The following is a 27,981-nucleotide window of genomic DNA, read 5'->3' on the forward strand; positions in this document are numbered from 1 at the left end:
TCAATGACTGTGATTCTGTGGTTCTAGTGCTGGGTAATTGCTAAGGGCTCATTGCCAAGGACTCCATGTGAGACTGATGGCAGACCATGATTTTGGCTGCAATGGTTACTCACCCATTTTTTTTCATAGAGTTTTGCCATTGAATCATGGAATCATCATCTGAGGTCAAAAGATCAACCCACGTCATCAGTGTACAACCAAACGAAACTGTACTGACTGCACTTCCCTATGGCCCTCACAGTTCTCTGCTGGAATTCCTGAAGGGAGAGCCGAAAGTCCTGGGGGTAAGTCCTCGCCCACTCATGGGTCTTCTTGGAAAGGAGACCATGTTATTTCTCCAAGTATGTTTTCAGAGATGCTTTTCAGAAAAGACATTGATCCCCTCAGTTTCCCCTCATCTGTCATCTAAAATACATCCTTCTTTCTTATACTCTTTTAAAAAGAGATAGCCTGTCTATTTATTCATTTATCTGTTACTATTTGCTGCCTTGGGCCTTAGTTTCAGGAGGCAGGATCTTTTTGTGGCGCATGGACTCTTAGTTGTGCCTCGTGGGTTCAGTAGTTGTGGCATGTGGGCTCAGTTGCTCCTCGGCATGTGGGGCCTTAACTCCCTGACCAGGGGATGGACCTGTATCCCCTGCACTGCAAGGCAGATTCTTAACCACTGAACGGCCAGGGAAGTCCCTGCAGCCTTCTAAGTCATGAGCATGTACACATAATTGGATATTCAGTAGAAGAGCTAACATGTAGCCTACAAGACCACTTCCCTACATTTTACAAATTATTTCAATTCAGTTCAGTAGCCCAGTCGTGTCCGACTCTTTTCGACCCCATGGACTGCAGCACACCAGGCCTCCCTGTCCATCACCAACTCCTGGAGTCCACCCAAACCCATGTCCATTGAGTCAGTGATACCATCCAACCATCTCATCCTCTGTTGTCCCCTTCTCCTCCCACCTTCAATCTTTCCCAGCGTCAGGGTCTTTTCAAATGAGTCAGCTCTTCGCATCAGGTGGCCAAAGTATTGGAGCTTCAGCTTCAGTACCAGTCCTTCCAATGAATATTCAGGACTGATTTCCTTTAGGATGGGCTGGTTGGGTCTCCTTGCAGTCCAAGGGACTCTCAAGAGTCTTCTCCAACACCACAGTTCAGAAGCATCAATTCTTCGGCACTCAGCTTTCTTTATAGTCCAACTCTCACATCCATACATGACCACTGGAAAAACCATAGCCTTGACTAGATGGACCTTTGTTGACAAAGTATTTATTTATTTTTAATTGAAGGATAATTGCTTTGCAATATTGTGCCAGCCTCTGCCATACATCCTGCAATGCAGAAGACCTGAGTTTGATCCCTGGGTTGGGAAGGTCTGCCTGGAGAAGGGAGAGGCTCCCCACTCCAGTGTTCTGGCCTGGAGAATCCCACGGAGTGTACAGTCCATGGGGTGGAAAGAGCCAGACGCGACTGCGCGGCTTTCACTTTCACTGCCGGACGTCAACACGGATCAGCCTTTCTCGCACGTGTCCCCTCCCTCCTGAAACCCCCTCCCACTCCTCTAGGTTGTCACAAAACGTCCCTATGTTTTGATCAACAAGGGAATTAAAGTTCTGTTTAGAAACATGCAGGGTTTGCTCATTTCTCAGCAATGCTTCTGAGGGCTTATTTAACTCTGAGAAATAGAAAGCTCAACTGTCACGAATAAGACCACTAACTCTGAGGAAATCCCTGGCCTGTTTCAGGAGGAGCTAGTGATCATCTTTGAATCCCAGCAGGGGGGACGGAGGAAACCAGGGCCACTTTTCTAAATATCTTATTAAAGGAGTGAGCCTGGGCTGTGGGAGCCCCTCTCTCGGAGCTAAAAGCCTTTGGAGGTGAAGTTAAACATCGCCTTTGTGTTGTTACAGGCACTGGGAGCTCTTTGAAAACCACCCTCAAAGCTCATAGTGAGCTGCAGTGTTGATACACACACAATCTGTCATAAATAGACTAGAGCTGTGTGCACAGCCCCCATCCTTAGTACAAGAATCAGAACACTACCGAGACAGTTGTGACCCAGGGCCATAGACGTGTGGCCTGGGGGAACCCAGACGCCTGAGCGGACGCAGAGACGCTCTGCGCTGAGGAAAGCCGCGGACCCCCAGGAACCACCACGCTCCCCTCTCCCTGTGACCCCTAATGGGCTGAGGGGCCCACGGGGTCACTCTTGGCTCTGGACAGGCCTTCGCATCAAGAGGTGAGGCATAACCTCCCCCCAACTTCTCTGCTCCAGCTCAGGGAACTTCATACACTTTCAGAGCACTGGACTGAGGCTACAATTCTCAAAAAAGAAAGAAAAGAAAGTGAAAGTGAAGTCGCTCAGTCGTGTCTGACTGCGACCCCATGGACTGTAGCCCACCAGGCTCCTCCGTCCATGGGATTTTCCAGGCAAGAGTACTGGAGCGGTTGCCATAATTCTCAAAGGCTATATTTAATGTGGAAAATGTGTGTGTGTGTGTTGGAGTGAGGATGGTAACAGGAGGCTGGTTCTACAGAAGGGGAAAGAATGTCAAGGTGAGTAGTTTGGGATCGGCGTCCCGAGAAGCTTGCCGTCTAGGGCAGGGGTCCGTGGCAGCCCATGGTCTGTGAGAAACGGGCGGCAGAGCAGGCGGTGAGCCCCGGGCGGGCGGGGGGCGAAGCTTCATCTGGGTTTCCAGCAGCCCCGGCTGCTCACGGCATCACCTGTCAGATCAGCAGCAGCTCTAGAGTCTCATCAGAGTGTGAAGGCGACTGTGAACCGCGCCTGTGGGGGATCGAGGTTCACGCCTCTTTCCAGAACCATCCCCAAACCATACTCCCCAGCGCCCACACCCCACCCCCCGGCTGTGGAAGAACTGTCTTCCGCAAAACTGGTCCCTGGTGCCGAAAGCCGGGGACCGCAAATTTAGAGGGAGAGTCAGACACATGCTCAAACCCGTGAGATGCAAGACGGACTGATAACCCCAGAGACACTGTCAGCAGGGAAGGGTGAGCATGAAGGATTCGGACACGGACACAGGGGAGTGAGGGGAGGAAGGCCGCCGGGCCTCCTGAAAGCCTGAATGGTGGGTAAACAGGAGGGGAAGGCACGCAGGCAGAGGGGCGCGACATTCTAGTGGCGATGCCCACTCGCCTGGGAGGCTCCAGAGAGCCCAGGCACGCGTGGCCTCACCGGCCCATTCTTCTCTTCACAGGCTTCCCAGGTCCTGCTTGCCCTGATCATTGCCGGCATCGGAGCTATATTTGCATTGAATTACTTCAACTTCGCCCAAAGATTCCCCCTGGTTTTCTTGACAGGATATCCATTCTGGGGAGCATTTATTGTGAGTACTGTTAGGAGCTTTGGAGGAATTACCAAAAGACTGGTTTGAATTGACTCCAGTCCTGAGACAATGAATCCCATGCAGGTGGTCCCCAAGGAGACCAGATAGCCAATCCCCTCCCCGGGAAAAGAAGTGATTCCATCTGGGTCATGGCAGTACCACCATCCTCATGGTGATAACCACTCTTACGTGTACAGTGTTGAAAAGTTTTCCAGCCCTCGTGTGTATAGTAAGTCATTTGCTCCTTACTACCAATCTGGGAGATTAGATGGGCATATATCCTACTTTTCCCTTTGCAAATAAAAAAAATGGAATTTGGGAGTAGGTAGCAATTTAAACCTGCCTGGCTAACACTCACAATCACAGCCTCTCAAAGCTTAAGGAGAATTTTAACACATTATTATGGCTCAACTGTTTCATTATGCCCAGAGACAGTTTATGAATGTCATTCATCCAGCTAATGAAAGAATCGTAAACATAATTCCTAGTACAGACCTATATCTGTCCAATCCCCACAGCCTTGGTTCCTAATCTTATGCCATCATATTTAAGGCTAGACTCTGTAGAGCTTCCGCTATTAAAACCTAGAGTCCCAAAAGGGCATGAGTGTTGTCTGTTAGAGTTGTCGTTACATTCTCAGACCTCAGAGTCATGCTTGCTGCATAGCAGGCGTGAATGAATCGCTCTGTGAACACATGGGTGAACTAATGAAGAAATGAGACACTGTCTCTGTTAACGCCCTGCCTCTCTTGATGAGCACAAACACCCCGAACCTTTCCTGAGACACCAGCAGTGCTGCCAGCTTCCATTTCCCAAACGTCAATGGCGTGAGACAGCGTGACTTTCACAGCGCACACACAGAAAGCAGGCAGACCAGCTCCTCGCTTCCCCACGTCACGAGAGGATGTTCCCAGCGTGATACTGTGTGATCGGCACGCGTGAACGACAATGAGGGTCTGGCACTTTACTTTTTAAAACTCCACTCTTCACTGAAGAGGTATTTACTGAGCACCCATCCTACATCTGCAGGAGGGTCCTAGGTGCCAGGGCCCTGGTAGACAAGGCCCTCTTTGGGAGAAGTGATGAGCTGCGCTTAGAAATAGACAGGGTTAGGCATCTGGTGGCTAGGCTATAAGCGAAAGTGCAAGCAGCTCCACAGGCACGCCACCACACCCTGCTGCGCCCTCGGAGGAGTTCCAGGCGTCAGGTGAACATTTAATGGGGACTCACCTGTGCTGGGAGGCCAGGGAGGCGCTCTGCACGTGGGTGTTCACCGCACAAAGTAGAGGGAAAGCTCGCTCCCGGCAACAGTGAAGCATGAGCTGAGGGCTTGATGTGGGCGAGAGCAACAGAAAGAAGACCAATGAGTCTATTGCAGTGGCATAAAAGGAGGCCAAAAATGTAGGCTGGAACCAGGTCATGCCGATCCTTATGGTCGTAAAAAGAATGTGGTGCTTTAATACGAGAGCAAGGTTAGTAAGATCGGAAGCCTTGTTATCTCTAAAATGTTATGTCCCCTGAGAGGGTAATGAGCCCAAGCATGATAAGAGCAGATCTGGGAGAACCAGCTGCGGGGAGGCTGCAGGATTCCAGAAATGGAGAGGTGGTACCTTGAACTCTCTGGGCGGCAGCAAAGATAAAGGCGGACGGCTTCGGGAATGACCTGGAAGTAGAGCTAGCCTGATCGGTGACCCAAGCTGGGAGGTGAAGCTGAAGGAGGCATCAGAGGTAACATTCTGATCCCTACATGTCTTCTCAAGGTCCTTGACTCCAAGGCCCAATATCCCCAAAGTGGAAAACCAATTCCCATGGCAGAGGTTCTCATTATTGGAACATTAAAAAAAAATATGGACCCCACCCTGGGGAACACCGGTCTCATTTCTTCTGTGTGGTTCTAAGCTCTCTGCGCTTCCCAGGAGCTCAGTGGTAAAGGATCCACCTGCAGTGCAGAAGTTGCTGTTGTTCAGCCGCCCAGTCGTGTCCGACTCTTTGCGACTCCATGGACTGCAGCATGCCAGGCCTCCCTGTCCCTCATGATCTCCTTCGTATCCATTGCATCAGTGATGCCATCCAGCCATCTCATCCTCTGATGCCTTCTTCTCCAGGAGATGTGGGTTCAATCCCTGGGTTGGGAAGATCCCCTGGAGAAGGAAATGGCAACCCACCCAATATTCTGGCCTGGAGAATCCCATGAAGAGAGGAGCCTGGCGGGCTACAGTCCATGGAGTCACAAAGAGCGACTAAACAACAGCCAGGCTCTTTGTGTCTCATATAAATAAGTGGGTAAGATAAGACTAGATTCCAGGCCCCGCGCTTACTCAGAGCAGACAGAGCTCACCTTCACTATTCCAGGCCCAGAGCCCAGGACTGTCTTTCTTTTGGAGCCCAGCAGGGTGGTACCTTTTGGACCTTACGCGGGCAAAGAGCCCTTGTTGAGTGACAAGCATGGCCAGCACAGGATTTTTTTCTTACGTCAGGGCCCACCGTCCTTCCCTGATGGAAGAGGCCAGTTACGGAAGGGTCTGGGAGGGTCACAGACATGTCGGTTACGATATAGTCTCCGAAGGAGGTTATACCGTAGGGCAGTCAAGCGCTCCATCGCTGGTAACTTTTCTCTTTCCTTCCCCACAGTTCACTGTCACAGGGTACCTCACAGGAACCAACAGCAATGACAAGTGTGTGGTAAGTCGCCTTGTGACTTCTGGGCAGTTTGAAACTGTACTTCTTTTAGAGCATCTTTGGGCAGAAAGCCTTGGGTAGTAAAGGACCCTCCAGGGAAGTCTTTGCACATCAAGTGTGCAGTTGAGGCCCCTGCTGTTTGGCAGCAGCATGAGCCCTGCAGCCTCCCCTGGGTGCCACATCAAGTGTGCAGTCGAGGCCCCTGCTGTTTGGCAGCAGCATGAGCCCTGCAGCCTTCCCCTGGGTGCCACTGCCTTGGTCAAATCAACCAAAGCAGCTGCTTATTAAAGACCACTTTACACTCCTCCGACTCAACAGTGCTTAACTGGGAGTGATTTTGTGCCTCCTCCAGCTCCACCCCCAGGAATATTAGACAAAGCCTGAAGGCACTTATTTTTTTCCTGGCTGCCAAGCGCAGAGCGCAGGGTTTTAGTTCCTGACCAGGCATGGAACCCACGGCCCCTGCAGTGGAAGCCACAGGCTTAACCGCTGGACTGCCAGGGAAGCCCCACGCTGAGGACATTTTGATCATCACAGCCAGGGGTGGGAGGGTGAGGAGGGCTGTTGTCATCTAGTGGGTAGAGGCTGGGGATGTTTCTAAACATTTTAAAATACAAAGGATAGTAAAAGAAAAAAAAAAACTGTATCTGGCTCCAAATACTTATTGTGTCAAGGTGTATAAACCCTACTGTAAGCAAAATCAATCCCAGGGTCCCAGTTGTTACACCCTCACCCCAACAATGGGCTCCCCAGGTGGTGCAGTGGTAAAGAATCGCTTGCCAGTGCAGGGAATGTGGGTTAGAGCCCTGGGTCAGGAAGATCCCCTGGGGGAGGAAATGGCAACCCACTCCAGTGTTCTTGCCTGGAGAATCCCATGGACAGAGGAACCTCTCGGGCAGTCCATAGGGTCACAAGAGTCAGACATAACTGAGTGACTGCACACACACACACACACACACACACACACACACCCCAACAACGACAGAGTCTTCTCCTTGGGGTCTGCCCAAAGTCTGCAGGAAAGAGTCTGGCATTGATGCTGATTGTTCTAGGGCTGAATCCAGGCCACCACTCATCGCTGTGTCAAATCTGAAGGATTATTTTGAGGATTTAATAAGATACCACATATAAGACAAAATGATACTTAAATGTTTACATGCCTAACCAGTCTGATTTTTTTAAGGCCCTGGAGAAGTAGACCTTCTCTCAAAGCCATTTTACCTCTTTCTTTATGGTCCTCTGCCAATATCCCCTAGAGACAGCTACAAACCACAGGGGCTTCTAGCGGGGATGAAGGCCTCCATCTCTCTCTACCTGTGGAGATAGATACGGACAATGCAGACGAAGCCTCAACTTTCATTCTTCTCTTGCACTGACTTCCTTTTGGACCTGAGGGATAGACCGAGGATAAGGCAGACCTGCCCACGACTCACTGAGCTGGAGGCAGACCGTTACGTCACGGGGACAGCAGTGCTAACCTGGGCGGTGTAAGACCTGGCTCCATCAGAGCTCTTCCTCCGAATTCACAGTCGCCTGACCCCAGAATCCTACTGACCTGTGACGTGGGGATAAAAGGGGGTTTGCCGACATCGTAAAACTGTCATGAGGATGAGAGGAGACTAAGCTGTGCACACTCTTTGTAAACTGTAAAGCAGAATACACCTGAGGGGGTGTTGAGCTAGAGATGTTAGTCCATGAAGTGTCCTCTGGGAGCCAGAACAGAGCCTTGAAGGAACCAAAAGACTTGGGACTGAGTGAGACGGTATATCCGTGTGGCCCTGCGTATTTTCTGCCAAAATCCCCGTGGGCAGAGAAAGATCTGCGTTTGGGGCAAACATTAAAATCATAGGTGTACTTCCAAGTTACACCACAGAGAGTCACACGTCCTGCCGGATAGGACAGGGTGTGTAAATGCATAAATGTATCACTGCACTTCCAACAGATGTAACAAAGTCGAGTATAGTAACCATCCGCAGAACTGAGATAGGAGACTTTTCTGTTTCTCTTTTAAAAGAGCACTATCCATGCTGGGATTAGGTAATGAATGACACCTCTCTTCCTTCAAAGGAACTCAAGAGTTATATAACAAAACGAAACAAAATTAAAAAAAAATAGGAAGTAAAGGGAATAGGAAATTGGTGGGGCTATCTGAACTGTTAATAGCTTGGAGGTTCAAAAAGTGAGAGCCAAAGGAAGGAAACCATTAAATCTCAGTCCAAATTCATTGCCATCTTTAAGATGTTACTGATTTGGTTGCTTACGGTTTGAATCCTCTAGGGGGTGAGGTAAGCCACATGAAGGCAAGACCTCATCTTTCGTGTTTACCTTCATGAATCACGGGCTTAATGCGGCACCTGACACACAGCTGACCTACATGAAATATCTATTAAAATAAGCAGATATGCCCTAAAGTTCGGTGACTCCACTCTCACTTGTAAAAGCAGAAATGGAAACTCCAAGAGATCTGTTGGTGTGTATAGGGTCCTAGTTTGCTGCTGCTGCTGCTGCTAAGTCGCGTCGGTTGTGTCCGACTCTGTGCGACCCCATAGACGGCAGCCCACCAGGCTCCCCCGTCCCTGGGATTCTCCAGGCAAGAACACTGGAGTGGGTTGCCGTTTCCTTCTCCAATGCAGGAAAGTGAAAAGTGAAAGTGAAGTCGCTCAGTCGTGCCCAACTCTTAGCGACCCCATGGACTGCGGCCCACCAGGCTCCTCCATCCATGGGATTCTCCAGGCAAGAGTACTGGAGTGGGTGCCATTGCCCTCGGACTGAAAAATCGGTTCTAATTACAAGGCCAAGATACTCTCTAGCACACAATTCTGCTTATAGATTATGAAAGATGACACATTAGGATAGAAAGGACGTTTTCTTTAGCATTAACCACAGAGCACCCCAGGGGCTTCCTAGATGGTGCAGTGGTGAAGAATCCGCCTGCCACTGTAAGAGACACAAGAGATGCAGGTTCGATCCCTGGGTCAGGCAGATGCCCTGGAATAGGAAATAGCAACTCATGCCGGTAACCTTGCCTGGAAAAATCCCATGGACAGAGGAGTCTGGTGGGCTACAGTCCATGGGGTTGCAAAGAGTCAGACCCAGCTGAATACGCACCCAACTACAGAGCACCCCTGCCTTCCCGGATTGCTTCCTTAGCTCCCTGGCTCATTCTAAAACCTGGCCCGGCCTATGACTTTGATGAATTCAGGATACTGATGGAGCAACTCCTCCCTGAGGGTTACGGGGAAAGATAAAAGCACAAGGAAATTCTTTCAAAGTGTTTATTTATTTTGTTGTTATTTTTTAAACTATTTTCCAGGGACAAGGTGTCACGGGCCTGAATGTTATCAGTTCTGTGGTCGCAGTGGCTGGAATCATTCTCACCATCATCAGCTACAGATACCAACACAAGTACTGCCACGGGCCTTCCCTTGAAGGAATATGCGTGATAGGTAGAGTCCTTTACAATGTAAGTGGTTTCATTCTGGGCAGTGAGTCTGTATCATCTTGTGTGAACAATGTTCATGGTGCATCGACTCATTCATTTAGACGCCTGTGATCCAGGTTGCCTCAGCATTTGAGCTCACTGTTGAGAAGAGCCAGTGTGACTCAAGAGCCATAGAGTCTGGACTTGACTTCTGGTTTTGTCACTTATAAGCTTGTGACCTTAGCCTAGGATTTCATCTTCTCCAAGCCTCCATTTTCCTCATTTGAAAAATGAAGACAATAAGATAGCCCACTGGTGTATTATGACGATCACATACACCAGAGCATGACTCGGCTCAGTGTAAGGGCCAATAGGATTTAGCTCTTCCTATTAGTATTGACAGGGATTGGATTTGATTTTACCTTATTGGTCTTATTAAGGAATAAAATGATCTAAAAAGTTTGCTCAGTTCAGTTCAGCCATTCAGTCGTGTCCGACTCTTTTTGAACCCATGAGTTGCAGCATGCCAGGCCTCCCTGTCCATCACCAACTCCTGGAGTTCACCCAAACTCATTTCCATTGAGACCGTGATGCCATCTAGCCATTTCATCCTCTGTCGCCCCCTTCTCCTCCTGCCCCCAATCCCTCCCAGCATCAGAGTCTTTTCCAATGAGTCAACTCTTCGCATGAGGTGGCCAAAGTACTGGAGTTTCAGCTTCAGCATCATTCCCTCCAAAGAAATCCCAGGGCTGATCTCCTTCAGAATGGACTGGTTGGATCTCAAGGGAGTCTCAAGAGTCTTCTCCAACACCACAGTTCAAAAGCATCAATTCTTCGGTGCTCAGCCTTCTTCACAGTCCAACTTTCATATCCATACATGACCACTGGAAAAACCATAGCCTTGACTAGACGGACCTTTGTTGGCAAAGTAATGTCTCTGCTTTTGAATATGCTATTTAGGTTGGTCATAACTTTCCTTCCAAGGAGTAAGCGTGTTTTAATTTTATGGCTGCAATCACCATCTGCAGTGATTTTGGAGCCCAAAAAAAATAAAGTCTGACACTGTTTCCACTGTTTCCCCATCTATTTTCCATGAAGTGATGGGACCGGATGCCGTGATCTTCGTTTTCTGAACGTTGAGCTTTAAGCCAACTTTTCCGCTCTCCTCTTTCACTTTCATCAAGAGGTTTTTTAGTTCCTCTTCACTTTCTGCCATAAGGGTGGTATCATCTGCATATCTGAGGTTATTGATATATCTCCCGGCAATCTTGATTCCAGCTTGTGCTTCTTCCAGCCCAGCATTTCTCATGATGTACTCTGCATATAAGTTAAATAAGCAGGGTGACAATATACAGCCTTGACGTACTCCTTGTCCTATTTGGAACCAGTCTGTTGTTCCATGTCCAGTTCTGTTACCTCCTGACCTGCATATAAGTTTCTCAAGAGGCAGGTGGTGTGGTATTCCCATCTCTTTCAGAATTTTCCACAGTTGATTGTGATCCACACAGTCAAAGGCTTTGGCATAGTCAATAAAGCAGAAATAGATGTTTTTCTGGAACTCTCTTGCTTTTTCTATGATCCAGCGGATGTTGGCAATTTGATCTCTGGTTCCTCTGCCTTTTCTAAAACCAGCTTGAACATCTGGAAGTTCACGGTTCACATATTGCTGAAGCCTGGCTTGGAGAATTTTGAGCATTACTTTACTAGCGTGTGAGATGAGTGCAATTGTGCAGTAGTTTGAGCATTCTTTGGCATTGCGTTTCTTTGGGATTGGAATGAAAACTGACCTTTTCTAGTCCTGTGGCCACTGCTGAGTTTTCCAAATTTGCTGGCATATTGAGTGCAGCACTTTCAGAGCATCATCTTTCAGGATTTGAAATAGCTCAACTGGAATCCCATCACCTCCACTAGCTTTGTTCATAGTGATGGCCTACTTGACTTCACATTCCAGGATGTCTGGCTCTAGGTGAGTGATCACACCATCATGATTATCTGGGTCATGAAGATCTTTTTTGTACAGTTCTTCTGTGTATTCTTGCCACCTCTTCTTAACATCTCCTGCTTCTTTTAGGTCCATACCATTTCTGTCCTTTATCGAGCCCATCTTTGCATGAAAAAGTTTGCTCAGTTAATGCTAAATATAGTTGGAGAAAGTGTCTAAGGCACTTAACAAAGTGTTTTTTAAAATAATTTTAGAGCACAAATCATTATATACAGAGTTTTACACATTACAAGAGATGAACCGTATCTTTACCAGAAAATATAGGGATTATTTTAAGTATTAATCTAATAAGTATTTAATGACATTATTTTTATGCATGTCAGCAATTGCTAAGCAAATTTGGGCTTTCATTCAATCCGAATCAGTCAAATATTGAAGGCTTTTGTCCTTAAATGCTAATGAGGTTTGACTTGGGTGGAGAGAAGTGAAGTGGGAACATGGGAAATTGTCTCCTCTGATAAAGAAGGAAAACAGCCATCAGTGACTGAATGTGAGGTCTTGTTTAATCCTCATGTTTACCCGTTAAAGTGAGCCTGATACACTCGGATGCGTTCTGAAATAAATTACAGAATTAGACTCATAAAAGGTTACTAAGGAAAGTCAGAAAACAGTGTAAGAGACAAAATCCTAACTGGACCAAGAACGTGACGCTCCCCTATTAGCCTTATCCCTTTTCCTAGGAGGCCACCACCGTGCATTACATTAGCAAATACCAGGAAGAAATTGTCTTCTGAGGTTAAGTGCGCAGATGAACGGATTCTGCTCCTGCCCGGCACAGACGTGCGTTGGAGGATTAGTAGCTCCTGCATTCAGCGGACTCCGCTCCTGCCCGGCACGGATGTGCACTGGAGGATTAGTAGCTCCTGCATTCAGCGGACTCTGCTCCTGCCCGGCACGGATGTGCACTGGAGGATTAGTAGCTCCTGCATTCAGCGGACTCTGCTCCTGCCCGGCACGGATGTGCACTGGAGGATTAGTAGCTCCTGCTTTCAGAATCCAGGAGACTCTGTTCCCAGACGTCCTACGTATATCACTCCACAATTCCTTGCTGAGCACAACCCAAAGGTCAAAAACAAACTAAAAAGACCCAGGAACAGTGGGCTTTACACATCTCTTGGACTGACTTCTGCCCTGAACACCAATCCATCGTCTACACTGCAGCTAGTCATCACTTAAAAACACACACCTGATCAGAATCACGCAGTGCCTTCCTGTCAAACACAGAATTTAGACCCAATTTTATTAGGTTTATAAGACTCTAACACATCTATCTGGCCTAACCTTCTAGCATTATTCCAGGCCTTTATCCCCACTGCATGCCGCCCTCTCCACCTTCCCTCTCTACCTTCTAGAATTCTTTAAGTTTTCTAGACCACGTTTTCTTTCTTCAAATGTTCCCCAGCCGAGCACCTATCTTTTCCCACCCACCCGCTGAACTCCTCCTCATTCTCTTTAAGGGGGTCCTTCCTGATCACACCTCCGCCCACCCAGGGTAGGTCTCCCGTTATATTAATAGTAGCCCCCAGTGTTTTTTCATAGCACTTATCATAATTTAGTGAAGTAAATAATTGCTTAATTATTTGTCACTGTCTGCCTCCCTTACAATGATGGAAGTTCCACAAAGACCAAGGTCAGCCCATCTTGTTCACCAGCTGAAGCTGGTAAATTCACAGTGAAAGTTAAAGTCAGTTGTGTCCAGCTCTTTGTGGCCCCATGGACTATACAGTCCATGGAATTCTCCAGGCCAGAACCCTGGAGTGGGTAGCCTTTCCACTGCATACATTGTGGTTTTCTTAAAAAAAAAAAAAAAAAGCAAAAGGAGAATATTCAAACTTTTGGCTGTGTTGCAAGGAAATCAAAATTTAGACAGACTCTTGTCCAAGGTTAAGTGTAACATTGGACCCAACTGCAGTCAGCTCTTCTTGTTCCCAAAGGCTAAACTTTTTGGACATCATGCTATTCCCTGCCACTTCTCTGTGCTTTAAGGCAACTAAACACCACCTTACAGCAGAGTGTGCAAAATGGCAATCTATAGGCTACGCCAGACCCAAAGGCTGTTCCATTTGGTTCACAGAAGTGAACAAATACCTGGAAAGTCTCACATTAACAGTGTGTAGATACAGCTGCCTTAGGAAAGGAGAGAACACGAGGCATCAAGGTTCCCATGTTCCCACATGGAACTGTTGCCCGGGACTGAGTGATGGACACTGAGGGATATATCCCTTCTGGCCTTTCTCCGCCCTGTTTCACCTGTCTGAGACAGCTGTCAGGGGCCTCTACAGGCACTGGAGTTCACTGTCCCGGCCCATCAGAAAGACGTACATGGGATGAAAACAGTTCAGTCACTGCGGTTCCAGAGGCATCTGAAACGTGGGCTTTCCCGTGCTTGGTCACACCGTGTGCTGGTCCTTGGTTTATATCTTTGAAATGGTACAGCTTTCATTCCAAATGCCGTAGACTTATCTTCATTATTTACAGGGAATTTTGTCGGTCTTACTGATCATCAGCATAGCAGAGCTCAGCATCGCTGTGACCATCGCCTCCTTCAGAAGCAACTGCTGGGCAAATTCAAACGAGGTGAGTTCAATGACGTTTGTGAGTATGGATTCCTACTGGGACACGTCAAGGGGACCTCTAGCCTATTAAGTCAGCAGAGCTGTATTCTCAGGGGCTGAATTACAATTTCTAAGTTTAGGAAGATCAAGGAGGGACAAACTTAAAACTGATGGTTCACTCGACGCTCTGAGACAAACCATGTTGCTTTTTATTCCTCTGCTGTACATAGTCATCTCTGTTCAGACATAACTCCTTATCTCCCTGTCAAAATATATGGAAAACAAGACTAAATGGGGATTCATATTATTGTAACATGAGGTGCTTATACCTGGGCCATAAAGCTCTGAAACAACCCCCTCAACAGAGAGGAAGAAAACTATTCAAGTGATACCAATGTAATGTGTCCTCACTCAGTTGTGTCCAACTCTTCGTGACCCCATGAACTGTAGCCTACCAGGCTCCTCCGTCCATGGAATTTTCCAGGCAAGAGTACTGGAGTGGGGTGCCATTTCCTTCTCCAGGGGATCTTCCTGACCCAGGGATCGAACCTGGGTCTCCTGCATTGCAAGCAGATGCTTTACCCTCTAAGCCACCAGGGAGGCCCTCATGATACCAATAGTATTTATAATAATCACTATAGCTCCACATTTATCGAATGTTCACTATGTTAGTTATTGTTATAATCACCTAACACAACTTAATCTTAATTAAGTTATTAAAGCATCTTTATTTTACATATGAAAGAAATTAATAATCTAATTGAGGATTCCTCATATGTGATGAGGCACTTTTGCTGTTTAAAAGATTCCCTGTCTTTGGCTTCAACAGTTTAATTAAAATGTGCTTTGGTGTGCATCCCTTTGGATTTATCCTGTTTGAAGTTCATTGAGCTTCTTAGATTTGTAGATGAATATTCTTCACCAGATTTGGTAAATTTTCAGTCATTATTTCTCTAAATATTATTTTTTCCTCTTTTTCTTTTTCTTCTGAGATCTCAGCGATGCGTGTGTTGGTCTGCTCATTCATAGCTCACAGGTCCCGTAGGCTGTGTTCACTTCTCTTAACTATTTCTTCTTTCTGTTCCTCAGACCCAATGATTTCAATTGTTCTATCTTCAAGTTCATTTATTATTTCTTCTGCCTGCTCAGATCAACTTCTGAACCCCTCTGGTGTGCATTTTTATTAAATTTCTCAGCTCTAGAAATTATTTTGGTTCTGTTTTATAATTTATATCTTATTTATATCTTCATTTTGTTCATATATCATTTTGCTATGTTTGCACATGATTTTCTTCAGCTCTTCTAGGGTCTTTGAGTTGTTTTAAAGTCTTTGTCTAGTATATCTGAATTATGGGGTTCCTCAGGTACAATTTCTGCTCATTTATTTTGTTGGCTCAGTCAGTAAGGAGTCCATCCACCTGCAGTGCAGGATACCGGGGTTTGATCCCTGGGTTGGGAAGATTCCCTGCAGAAGGAACTGGCAACCCACTCCAGTATTCTTGCCTGGAGAATTCCACAGGCAGAGGAGCATGGCGGGCTACAGTCCACAGGGTTGCAAGAGTCGGACATGACTTAGTGAATAAACAACCACCACCCCTGAACAAACCGCATTTTTCTGTTTCTTTGTAGACCTTGAGATTTATTTTGTTGGAAACCAGACATCTGAATCTTATAATGTATGAACTCTCAAAATCAGACTCTCCCTTTTCCTTTGGGTTTTCTCAGGGAGAGGGCTTGTTTGTTTTTATTGCCATAGAGCATCTCTGCGGAGAAGGCAATGGCACCCTACTCCAGTACTGTTGCCTGGAAAATTCCATGGATGGAGGAGCCTGGTAGGCTGCAGTCCATGGGGTCGGTAAGAGTAGGACATGACTGAGCGACTTCCCTTTTTTCACTTTCATGCATTGGAGAAGGCAATGGCAACCCAGTCCAGTATTCTTGCCTGGAGAATCCCAGGGACAGAGGAGCCTGTTGGGCTGCCGTCTATGGGGTTGCACAGAGTTGGACACGACTGATGTGACTTAGCAGCAGCAGCCGAGCATCTCAGTGCCAGAGAACAGCCTGAGATGAAAGCTTAAGAGCTTCTCAGGACTTTTCTCAGCATGCATCTTTTCCAGGTCTGTATGGTGGGCTTCTACATTTTCACATATACATAATTGTTTCTGAACATCAAATCAAAACAAAAATAGTTGAAGATAGGGGTAGCTTCCCTCAAAGCTGCCTCAGCCAATATGGATTGAAACAATGGCATCCAGCCTCTGCACTTGCACCTCAGTGATGAGAAGCACTGACCTACAATTAAAACAGGAAACCTGATATTTGGGAGACAAGGTCCTTACTGCCCATCCCACTCCAGCAGGTCACACTAGGGACATGCGTTGTCGTCTCCCAGCTTCCTGCCAGGGGCTGGGAGTGAGAGATGAGTGCTCACTGCTGTTCTGAAGGCTGAAACTGGCTGACATAACTTGCCAGTTTAGCAGCCAAGAGGTCCTTTGGAAGCTTCAAGTGTTCAAACAGACTCCAGAATTTCAAAATAGTTACTTCAGTTTCTGCCAGTATGAGTATTGCGCAGATGAATAGGCAGGTTCCAGGAGTTTCCTATTCTGCCTTCTTCCCTGTGACTTCTCAAGGGTGATTCTTAAAACCAAGCAGTGTACATCTCCTTTGTTCTTTTTCAAAACACTTTTTGGCTGTTCTAGGTGTTCAAGATTTCCAGATTTGATTTAGAAACTATCAGTTCCTACAAAAATCTTCCTTGGATTTTGATTGGAGCTCTATTGAACTTATAAATGATCTGGAGAAAACTGCTTACTCATAATATTTAGCCTTCTTATAAATGTCTGTGATATGTTTACATTTTCTTATATTTCCTTTCATTTCTCTGAGCAATAGTTTGTAGTTTTCAGTGTATAAATCTTATGCATATTTTGTTAAATTCACCCCTGAGTATTTCATGTTTTTTCTTGCTATTGTACATGGCATTTAAAATTTTTACTTGCCAGATGTCCATTCCTAGAAAGAGAAATGCAGTTATTTTTATATATTGGTATGCTATGACTTTATAAAACTTACTAACTCTAGTAGCTTTATTATTGATTTCCTAGAATTTTCTAGATAGACATCTATTTTCCCAGTAAAGACACTTTTATTTACAAATTTTATTCCTTATTTTTTTTGATTTACTGAACTGTGTAGAGCCTCCTGGACATTTTTTCGTATTTTGAATGCTGAACATACACAACCATTCTTTGTTCCCAATCTTAGGGTAAAAAAATGTTACAGTTTACCCTTAAATATGATGTTACCCTATAGGGTTTTCATGGACTAAATTTACCCTAGTTTGCAGAGAATCTTTTATTATAAATGAGTATAAATGTAAAGTTTAAACTCATATGTAACACTTTTATTATCTGAGCCCAAATGCCTGATTCATCGCTCTTTTCCTGATACGAGTACAGAAGGTTATAAAGCTCTGCAGAACACTCTAGGAGCAAACTGCTCACACTGAATAACTATCCAATTTAATTCTACGAACAGAGCTTTGTAATTGCTCTGCAATATGCAAGCTACAATAGAAGATTTAAAGCTATGATGCAATATGCACCCTGATCTCAAGAGGAAAAGGAAGTGGACTCTGAATGTTTCCTGTGCCCACCACAGTGCCCACCACAGTACCTAAAAGCATGACTTCTTATAGTCTTCGGTCGTACCCACTCTGAAGTAAGGCATAACTGAAGTAGCTCTTACGAGGAAGCATAGGTATAGGAAAGCACAGGACCTATAATTCTACTTCAGCGTATGAATCCAAGTTCACAAGTTAACAGCTCTTGACACTAGTTGGGTCACTTAAAATCTCTCTCTGAGTCTAGCTCTTTAAGTCATAAAACAAGGATGACAACCTCATACAGATGTCATAACAACTAGCTGACATGACTTTGGAGCCTTGCTTAGCACCTGGTAATCTCAGTTATTATTAGGGACGCTGCTGCTGCTGCTAAGTCGCGTCAGTCTTGTCTGACTCTGTGCGACACTATAGACGGCAGCCCACCAGGCTTCGCTGTCCCGGGGATTCTCCAGGCAAGAACCCTGGAGTGGGTTGCCATTTCCTTCTCCAATGCAGGAAAGTGAAAAGTGAAAGTGAAGTCGCTCAGTCGTGTCTGACTCTTCGTGACCCCAAGGACTGGAGCCTACCAGGCTTCTCTGTCCATGGGATTTTCCAGGCAAGAGTACTGGAGTGGGTCGCCATTGCCTTCTCCACATTAGGGATGAGTAAACTTATTAAAATCATTGCACTTAAATAAAGCTAGATAAACTATAATTCATGGCTCCAAACTGCTCTTTTAACAAATGAATGAATTATAATTCAAACGAAATGGAAGTTTGGGAATAAGTAAAAATTCAGACATCTCCCTTAAAGTACCATTTGTCTTCACATAAATGCCCTCCAACAAGGATGGCATGTAGGTGTGGAAACAAATCGGAAGAGTGGGGAACGATAACGTGAGAATGTGGACAGCCACAGCTTTAGCCTGTCATCCAGCCACTGGGTGACCACAGCGAGGTCATTTAATCACCTAGAGGTCCAATTGCTTCATCAGATAGAAGCGGTAGTCTCTTCTGACTCTATAGATGACCTCAGACAAGGACACAGGCTGACAAAACCCAGAAGACTGGTCTGTAATGACAACTCCTCTCAAATAAAAATAAGTTGTAAGGAATGGGAAGCACTGGCTACATCTTACTTGTTTGTAATGAAACTGAAAGGGTTAGTCACTCAGTCGTGTCTGACTCTTTGCGATCATGTGCACTGTAGCCCACCAGGCTCCCCCATCCCTGGAATTCTCCAGGCAAGAACAGGAGTGGGTTACCATTCCCTTCTCCAGGGGATCTTCCCAACCCAGGTATCAAACCTGAGTCCCCTTCATTGCAGGCAGATTCTTTACCATCTGAGTCCCGGGGAAGCCTATAAGGAAAAGTCCAAATTTCCTAGCCTAGTGTCTTAATCCATTTAGGCTTCTATTAAAAACAACAACGACAGACTGGGTGACTTAAACAGCAGAGTTTTATTTCTTGGAGCTCTGCAGGCTGGTAAGTCCAAGATCAAGGTTCCAGGAGGTTGAGTCCAGTAAGAGCCCACGTCCTGGTTTATATCTCGCTGTGTCTTTATATGGCAGAAGGAGCCAGGGAGGCCTCTGAAGTCTCTTTTATAAGATCGTTAACCCCATTCATGATGGCATGGTTCTCATGATATAATTTATCACCCGAAGGCCACACCTCCAAATGTAATCACGTTGTAGATTAATTTTCAATATATGGAAATTAATTAATTTCCACCCTTCAGTTGAGTCGCTCGGCCGTGTCTGACTCTTTGTGACCCCGTGGACCGCAGCACGCCAGGCCTCCCCGTCCATCACCAACTCCCGGAGCTTGCTCAAGCTCATTGTCAGTGAGCATCATCCTCTGTCGTCCCCTCTCCTCCTGCCTTCAGTCTTCCCCAGCATCAGGGTCTTTTCAAATGAGTCAGCTCTTCGCATCAGGTGGCCAAAGTATTGGAGTTTCAGCTTCAACATCAGTCCTTCCAATGAACACCCAGGACTGATTTCCTTTAGGATGGACTGGTTGGATCTCCTTACAGTCCAAGGACTCTCAAGAGTCTTCTCCAATACCACAGTTCAAAAGCATCAATTCTTTGGTGCTCAGGTTTCTTGATAGTCCGACTATCCATACATGACTACTGGAAAAGCTGTAGCTTTGATTAGACGGACCTCTGTTGGCAAAGTACTACTGTGTCTGCTTTTTAATATGATGTCTAGGTTGGTCATAACTTTTCTTCCAAAGAGCAAGCGTCTTTTAATTTCATCGCTGCAGTTACCATCTGCAGTGATTTTGGAGCCCAAGAAAATAAAGTCTCACTGTTTCCACTGTTTCCCCATCTATTTGTCAGTAATTTCCATCCTTGCTCCCTCCCAAATTCATGTCCTTTTCATATGAAAAATACATCCTTTCTATCCTAGTGGCCCCCAAAAGTTCCTTATTGTTACAGCATCAACTTCAAAGTCTAAGTCCAAAGTCTCAGCTAAAACATCATCTTAATTAAATATGGGTGAGAGTTAAGATATGGCTTAACCGGAGGCAAATTCCCTCCAGCTGCAAACCTGTGAAACCAAACGTGTTATGAAACCAAACTTCCAAACTACAGCAAAGGAATGGGCATGGGATACACATTCCCACTCCCTAAGGGAGAAACGGGAAAGAAGGACAACTAGGTCTCAAGTAAACCTCAGACCTGACAGCACAAACCATTTAAGGCTTAAGGTGAAAGAATGGTCCTCTTGGGCCTGATGCTCCGTCTTCCAAGCACACTGGGAGGACCTCAGCCCCACTGAGCAGGAAGGCCCCGCGGCCACTCCCAGCGGGGGCGCTGTGGCTGCCGGCCTGGGGTCCTGCGCCTGCGGCTCTGTGTTTTGAAACCGGGGGTGCGGTGGCCATGTCCCCGCGGGTCTGCTGGGCACAGTGCCTGCAGCAGCCCTCGGCCTCGACCCCACCTCACAGCACGGGATGAGGGCATCTTGACTCTGCCTGAGCCTGGGAGTTGGTCCCATCCTTTGAAACCATTCTTCAGGGGCCCTTGCACTCAGGGTCTGTAGTGGGAGTGCAGCCCTGGTGATCTCGGACACCTCTGGGGGTCATTCTTCCATTGTCTTGGAGAATCGCTTCTGGCTGCTGGTGAGATCGCGGATCCGCAATACTTTCCTTATCAAAGCAGTCACTTGGCCCACTCTCCTGTTTTTGGTGGCTGGCTGGGTCTTTGTTGCAGCTCATGGGCTTCTTCAGCTGCGGGGTGTGGGCTCTCTAGATGTGGCATGTGGGCTTCAGAGCACACAGGCCCAGCTGCTCTGTGGCACACGGGACCTTAGTTCCCTGACCGGGGATCAAACCTGTGTCCTCGGCATTGGAAGGTGGGCTCCTAACCACTGGACCACAGGGGAAGTCCCCACTTGATCTACTCTTAAATGTTCTCATTTTTTTTGTAATTCAAATGGACTGAGAATTTTCCACACCATAGAGTCCCACTTCCTTTTGGCTTAATAATTCCATCCTTACATCATTTTTATCTTCTCACATTATAGTATAAGCTGTCTGTAGAAGTCAAGCCTCACCTTCAACACTTCACCTAGACATAGCTTCAGTTAAACTTCATTGCTTACAAGTTCTATCTTCCACAGAATACTAGAACATAAACACAGTTCAGCCATGTTCCTAGCCACTTTATACCAAGATCACCGCCTTCTGGTTTCCAATGACATTTTCCTCATTCCTGTCTGAGACCTCATCAGTGACTTTTATCATCCATATTTCCACCAGCACTTCATTCAAGATTACTAAGGTGTTCTCTAAGACAGAAGTTTTCTCCGCAGCTCTCCTTTTTTCTTCCTGGGCTCTCACGGAAATTGTCCCTAACAGTTCATTCACAATAATATAAGCCTTTTCTAGCATGCCCCTCAAAGCTTTTCCCGCTTCTACTCATTACCCAGTCCCAAATCTGCTTCTGCATCTTTGGGTATTGGTTACAGCAGCAATCCCATTTCTTGGTAACAGATTTTGTCCTGACCTAGCTGGGATGCTGTGGTAAAGATGTGTGTGAACTCACGTGTGCTCCACACTCGTTCCATGTCTGACTCTGTGATTCTATGGACTGCAGCCCACCAGGCTCCTCTGTCCATGGAACTTTCCAGGCAAGAATTCTGGGCCAAGTTGCCATTTCCTCCTCCAGGGGATCTTCCCATCCCAGGGATCAAACCTGCGTCTTGTGTGGCTCCTGCTTTGGCAGGTGGATTCTTTACCACTGAGCACTTGTGAATCCCTGTACTAAATACTGGGTAGTTTAAAGGATAAAAATGTATTTCCATGGTTCTGGGAGCTGGGAAGGCCAAGATCAGGGTGCTAGCAGGTTCCGGGTCTAGTGAGGACCCGCTTCTTGGTCCACGGACGGCAGGCTTCTCATGGAAGAAAGGACAAATTACAGGGCTCTTTCACCAGGCACAGATCTCACTGACGAGGGCTTCACAGTCATGGCCCAATCACCTGCCAGATTCTAACTCTCAACCCCACACATGGGCAATGAGGTTTCAACGTGCAGCTCTGAAAGGACACGTTCGGCTCCCGGGACCTACACACCATCTGACAGTATCTAACTGCTGGCCACCGGCCGTCACCCTCGCTACACCCCCGCCTTATGTTCACATTCGGTTCTCAGGACCTACACACCATCTGACAGTATCTAACTGCGCGCCACCGGCCATCACACTCGCTACACCCCCACCTTATGTTCTTGTATCCACTCTTCCCGCTCCCTGGACTTTGGTTCCTTTCTTCCTTCATCTTACTTTATACCCAAGGAATCTCTGTTCATCCATCAGGACACAGACCAATGTCTCTTCTTCAGTGAACCTTTTGCCAGCTCTCAGAATTAGCTCATCTTGTACATTCTCGTGAAGCACATAGTACCTAGTTCTGTAATAGCATTTGATAGACTGTGCTGTTATCCATTTATATCTTGACCTATCTATAATTCTGAGCACAATTATAGGGAAAAACCCACATTTGACTATGATCTTGAGCGTCCAGTTCATCTAGTAGATCAGATCAGATCAGTCACGTCCGACTCTTTGCGACCCCATGATTCGCAGCACGCCAGGCCTCCATGTCCATCACCAACTCCCGGAGTTCACTGAGACTCACGTCCATCAAGTCAGTGATGCCATCCAGCCATCTCATCCTCTGTCGTCCCCTTCTCCTCCTGCCCCCAATCCCTCCCAGCAGCAGAGTCTTTTCCAATGAGTCAACTCTTCGCATGAGGTGGCCAAAGTACTGGAGTTTCAGCTTTAGCATCATTCCTTCCAAAGAAATCCCAGGGCTGATCTCCTTCAGAATGGACTGGTTGGATCTCCTTGCAGTCCAAGGGAGTCTCAAGAGTCTTCTCCAACACCACAGTTCAAAAACATCAATTCTTCGGCGCTTAGCCTTCTTCACAGTCCAACTCTCACATCCATACATGACCACAGGAAAAACCATAGCCTGGACTAGATGAACCTTTGTTGGCAAAGTAATGTCTCTGCTTTTGAATATGCTATCTAGGTTGGTCATAACTTTCCTTCCAAGGAGTAAGCGTCTTTTAATTTCATGGCTGCAATCACCATCTGCAGTGATTTTGGAGCCCAGAAAAATAAAGTCTGACACTGTTTCCACTGTTTCCCCATCTATCTCCCATGAAGTGATGGGACCAGATGCCATGATCTTTGTTTTCTGAATGTTGAGCTTTAAGCCAACTTTTTCACTCTCCTCTTTCACTTTCATCAAGAGGCTTTTTAGTTCCTCTTCACTTTCTGCCATAAGGGTGGTGTCATCTGCATATCTGAGGTTATTGATATTTCTCCTGGCAATCTTGATTCCAGTTTGTGTTTCTTCCAGTCCAGCATTTCTCATGATGTACTCTGCATATAAGTTAAATAAACAGGGTGACAATATACAGCCCTGACGAACTCCTTTTCTTATTTGGAACCAGTCTGTTGTTCCATGTCCAGTTCTAACTGTTGCTTCCTGACCTGCATACAGATTTCTCAAGAGGCAGATCAGGTGGTCTGCGATTCCCATCTCTTTCAGAATTTTCCACAGTTTATTGCGATCCACACAGTCAAAGGCTTTGGCATAGTCAATAAAGCAGAAATAGATGTTTTTCTGGAACTCTCTTGCTTTTTCTATGATCCAGCGGATGTTGGCAATTTGATCTCTGGTTCCTCTGCCTTTTCTAAAACCAGCTTGAACATCTGGAAGTTCACGGTTCACATATTGCTGAAGCCTGGCTTGGAGAATTTTGAGCATGACTTTACTAGCGTGTGAGATGAGTGCAATTGTGCGGTAGTTTGAGCATTCTTTGGCATTGCCGTTCTTTAGGATTGGAATGAAAACTGACTTTTCCAGTCCTGTGGCCACTGCTGAGTTTTCCAAATTTGCTGGCATATTGAGTGTAGCACTTTCACAGCATCATCTTTCAGGATTTGGAATAGCTCAACTGGAATTCCATCACCTCCACTAGCTTTGTTCATAGTGATGCTTCCTAGGGCCCACTTGACTTCACATTCCAGGATGTCTGGCTCTAGGTCAGTGATCACACCATCGTGATTATCTGGGTCGTGAAGATCTTTTTTGTACAGTTCTTCTGTGTATTCTTGCCATCTCTTCTTAATATCTTCTGCTTCTCTTAGGTCCATATCATTTCTGTCTTTATCGAGCCCATCTTTGCATGAAATGTTCCTTTGGTATCTCTGATTTTCTTGAAGAGATCCGTAGTCTTTCCCATTCTGTTGTTTTCCTCTATTTCTTTGCATTGATCGCTGAAGAAGGCTTTCTTATCTCTTCTTGCTATTTTTTGGAACTCTGCATTCAGATGTTTATATCTTTCCTTTTCTCCTTTGCTTTTCACTTCTCTTCTTTTCACAGCTATTTGTAAGGCCTCCCAAGACAGCCATTTTGCTTTTTTGCATTTCTTTTCTATGGGAATGGTCTTGATCCCTGTCTCCTGTACAATGTCACGAACCTCATTCCATAGTTCATCAGGCACTCTATCTATCAGATCTAGGCCCTTAAATCTATTTCTCACTTCCACTGTATAATCATGAAGAATTTGATTTAGGTCATACATGAATGGTCTAGTGGTTTTCCCTACTTTCTTCAATTTAAGTCTGAATTTGGCAATAATCATTATAAACCTGAATATATGAATATTGAGTAGATAACTTAAAATATCTTAGAAAGTGAAAGTGTTAGTCCCTCAGTCAGGTCCCACTTCTTTGCGGCCCCATGGACTATAGCCCACCAGGCTCCTCTGCCCATGGGATTCTCCAGGCAAGAATACTGGAGTGGGTAGCCATTCCCATCTCCAGGGGATCTTCCTGACCCAAGGATCGAACCCTGGTCTCCTGCACCACAGGCAGATTCTTTACCATCTGAGCCAAATCCTAAGTATGGGAAGACTAATCCCAGACAATCTCAATAAACTCCCCTCTTCAATAGATGAGACAATAGAGGCTGAAGACTTGTCCATAAAACAAACAACAACAAAAAAAAACTAGTGAGTTGGGACTTCCCTGGTGGTCCAGTGTTTAAGCTTCACTTCAGGAGGCATGAGTTCTATCCGTGGTCGGGGAGCTAAGACCACATATATGCCGTGTGGCATGGCCAAAAAACAAATTTACAAAAAGTAAATATAAATAAGCAAAACTAATGAGTTGATGGTAAAAGCAGTCTTGGGTTTGTTTTCTGATTCCTCCTGTAGATTTTGCTTCCTGTATACTATCTTAAGGGAGAGAGGAAAAATAATTCGGGACTACAAGAAGAAAATAATGTCAAAGATGATTCTGTTCTATTGTTTCCCTCACCCTTTGGTTTTATAGATTCTGTTTTTCTTGCCTTCGGATGTTACTCAAGAGAGTGAACTATCTGTTCCTGACGAAAATGCCGTCATACAATTTGAGCTACAAGAAGAGTCTACTAGTGCTGATTCAACGACAAACATAAAACCTGTTTTCTTTGGAGGCTATTCATTCTTCAAGTTAAGAGTCACAAAAAATCAGTTTACCTTCCAACATGCAGGCAGGAGAGGCAGTAATAGTTTCAACACATCTTCTCTGTTTATGGAAGATGAACGACAGAAATATGTCCCTCAAACTTTAAGCCTTTATGGAGAAGAAGTGGAGGTGAAACATTCGCCTCCCATTCTAGAGCAAAAGTCCTCAGAAATCATGATGAATACTGAACCACTTAAAGACGAAGACCTACAAGCTGCTATCACACAATCCCCAGAAGAGAAACCTCCACTGTTGCAGGACCAAGCCTCAAAACTCCAACTTTTTCCATCTTATTCTGTAAAAAGTGTCCACGATTTACCACCCCAAGACTTGCCATACCAAGCTCCGAGAGCCGAAACTTCACCAGAACAAGACTTGCTATCTGAAGCATCAACATCTCATGTCACAGAGTCTCATGGAATTACATCCCAAGACAAGGAATCCCAGGGCATACCACTGCAAAATACACAATCCCATGACATGCTATCTGACTACCTACCATCCCCAGACATGCCTGCCCAAGACCTTGCTTTCCAAAGACAAGCCCTGCCATTACAAGCCATACCATTTGGAGCCACGTCGTTACTTTCTGTGCAGTCCTCTAATATGCAACACCTAGATCGACGGTCTCTGGATTTTCAACTACACAACATCCAATCTCAAGAACAGAGAGCTGTGCATTTATCGTATCAAGACATTAAATCGGAAGTCATGTTAATGACCGAAGAATGGAAACCTGAGGAGGAACTTCAGAGCAGGAGACCATCAAAGCAGCATTCCCAACTGCAGCAAAGCAAAGGCTGTCCGTGTGCAAAACAGAAAGCCCTTGACGTGTACATTCAAGACCAACCACACCCAAGGAGGAAATCCCTAGACAAGCACATCAAAAGCTGGCTCTCTCCAAAAAAGCAATTCATAGATAAGGAAATCCAAGTTAGTCAAACCATACTGCAACTCCCAGACCAGCAAGCTGAGAACCTGCGAATCCAAGAGGAGAAACCCCCGAGGCAGCTCTACCAGGATATGCAAATCCAGGAGTACCATGACTGGCAGTCTCCAGACAGGAGAGTCCAAACCTGGCAATCTTTAGGACAACAATCCCAAGAATGGAGAACTCAGGACTGGAAAAGCAAAGAATGGGAGAAACGAGAACGGCAACTTGAAATGCAGCATTCCCAAAATTGGGACTTCCAGGCCTGGCAAACCCAAGATCTGCAAGTGAAAGAATCCCGGAAGCAGAGGTCTCTATTCCAGGAAACCCAGACTCTGCACGCCACTATTCCAGCTGACCTAGAGGAACAATCCCAAGATGTTCTACAAGACAGTCAGCACCAAAATAAAGACCAACAAGACCTTCAATCTGCAGGAACCCAAAAAGAAGTTATGGAAACAGATGCTGTGCAAACAAGGGACATCAAGTCAGAGGATATGAGTTGTGGAAAAAGCCAGACTCCAAGTGACTTGCAATCAGAAGACGCGAAGTCAGATTTTAACTGTTTCTCCTACCAAAGCTCAGTACAAGAACTTCAATCCACAGGAAGTCAAAAACAAGATATGGAAACAGATGCTGTGCAAACAAGGGACATCAAGTCAGAGGACACAAGTTGCGGAAAAAGTCAAAGCCCAACTGACCTGCAATTAGAAGACATAAAACCAGATTCTAACTGTTCTTCCTACCAAAGCTCAGTACAAGACACATATCACGCCTATATGTCCAATAAAAATTCAGAGCAAGATGTGAAACAAGACACATCAACTTGCTCCGCTGTATGCAAAGAAGGCCAGTCTTTAGCTTCCACCTCCTGTGGCTCAAAAGAAAGACAGCAATCTGAAGACTTGGGCTAATGTGCAGACTCTCCCACACACTGCACCACTCCTGATTTTGGAACCAAATTAGGGAAAAGCAATCTCCAACGTCTGTGTGCAGGTGTGGTTACTACCTTATTTACTCACCAGAAAACAAAGGGCAAGCAAAACACTCAAAGGACATGTCCTTAATTATAATAAAATGACAACAAATATTAATACTATATCAGAACTTTCTGGGGGTGAAGAAATAATTCACATTTAAACTCTGTTATCAAGGTTAGTGTCTCAGTTTATGATCACTAATTCTTTTTACAGCTTAATATTTAATGGACTTACTCTTCCATGGTGCTAACATGTTTTGCCTTCACCTTTGTGTATTACAGGAGCTCAGTAAGTCAACCAGGAAGAAGTCTACGCAGCTCCCTAAGGGCTCAAGGACCGAAAGAGTTGGCAAGGAATAAAAATCAATCCCACCATGACCCTGTTTTGCTGTTTCCAATCACCCAACTTACTCCCCGCTCCAAATCTAAATATATGTTGAGGATATGGA

General features: G+C 45.8%; 1 protein-coding gene across 1 annotated transcript; it reads left to right on the forward strand.

Annotated features, from left to right (window-relative positions):
* MS4A14 (membrane spanning 4-domains A14) lies at positions 1-27,981 on the forward strand. The gene is made up of 7 exons (XM_061381642.1): positions 1-284; positions 3,210-3,338; positions 5,970-6,020; positions 9,331-9,480; positions 13,919-14,017; positions 25,449-27,707; positions 27,815-27,981. The coding sequence occupies exons 1-6, from the start codon at positions 147-149 to the stop codon at positions 27,465-27,467; spliced, it is 2,586 nt and encodes an 861-aa protein (XP_061237626.1). The 5' UTR covers positions 1-146; the 3' UTR covers positions 27,468-27,707; positions 27,815-27,981.

This window comes from Bos javanicus, chromosome 15 (genome assembly GCF_032452875.1).
Source record: "Bos javanicus breed banteng chromosome 15, ARS-OSU_banteng_1.0, whole genome shotgun sequence".
In the NCBI taxonomy this organism is placed as follows: Eukaryota; Metazoa; Chordata; class Mammalia; order Artiodactyla; family Bovidae; genus Bos; species Bos javanicus.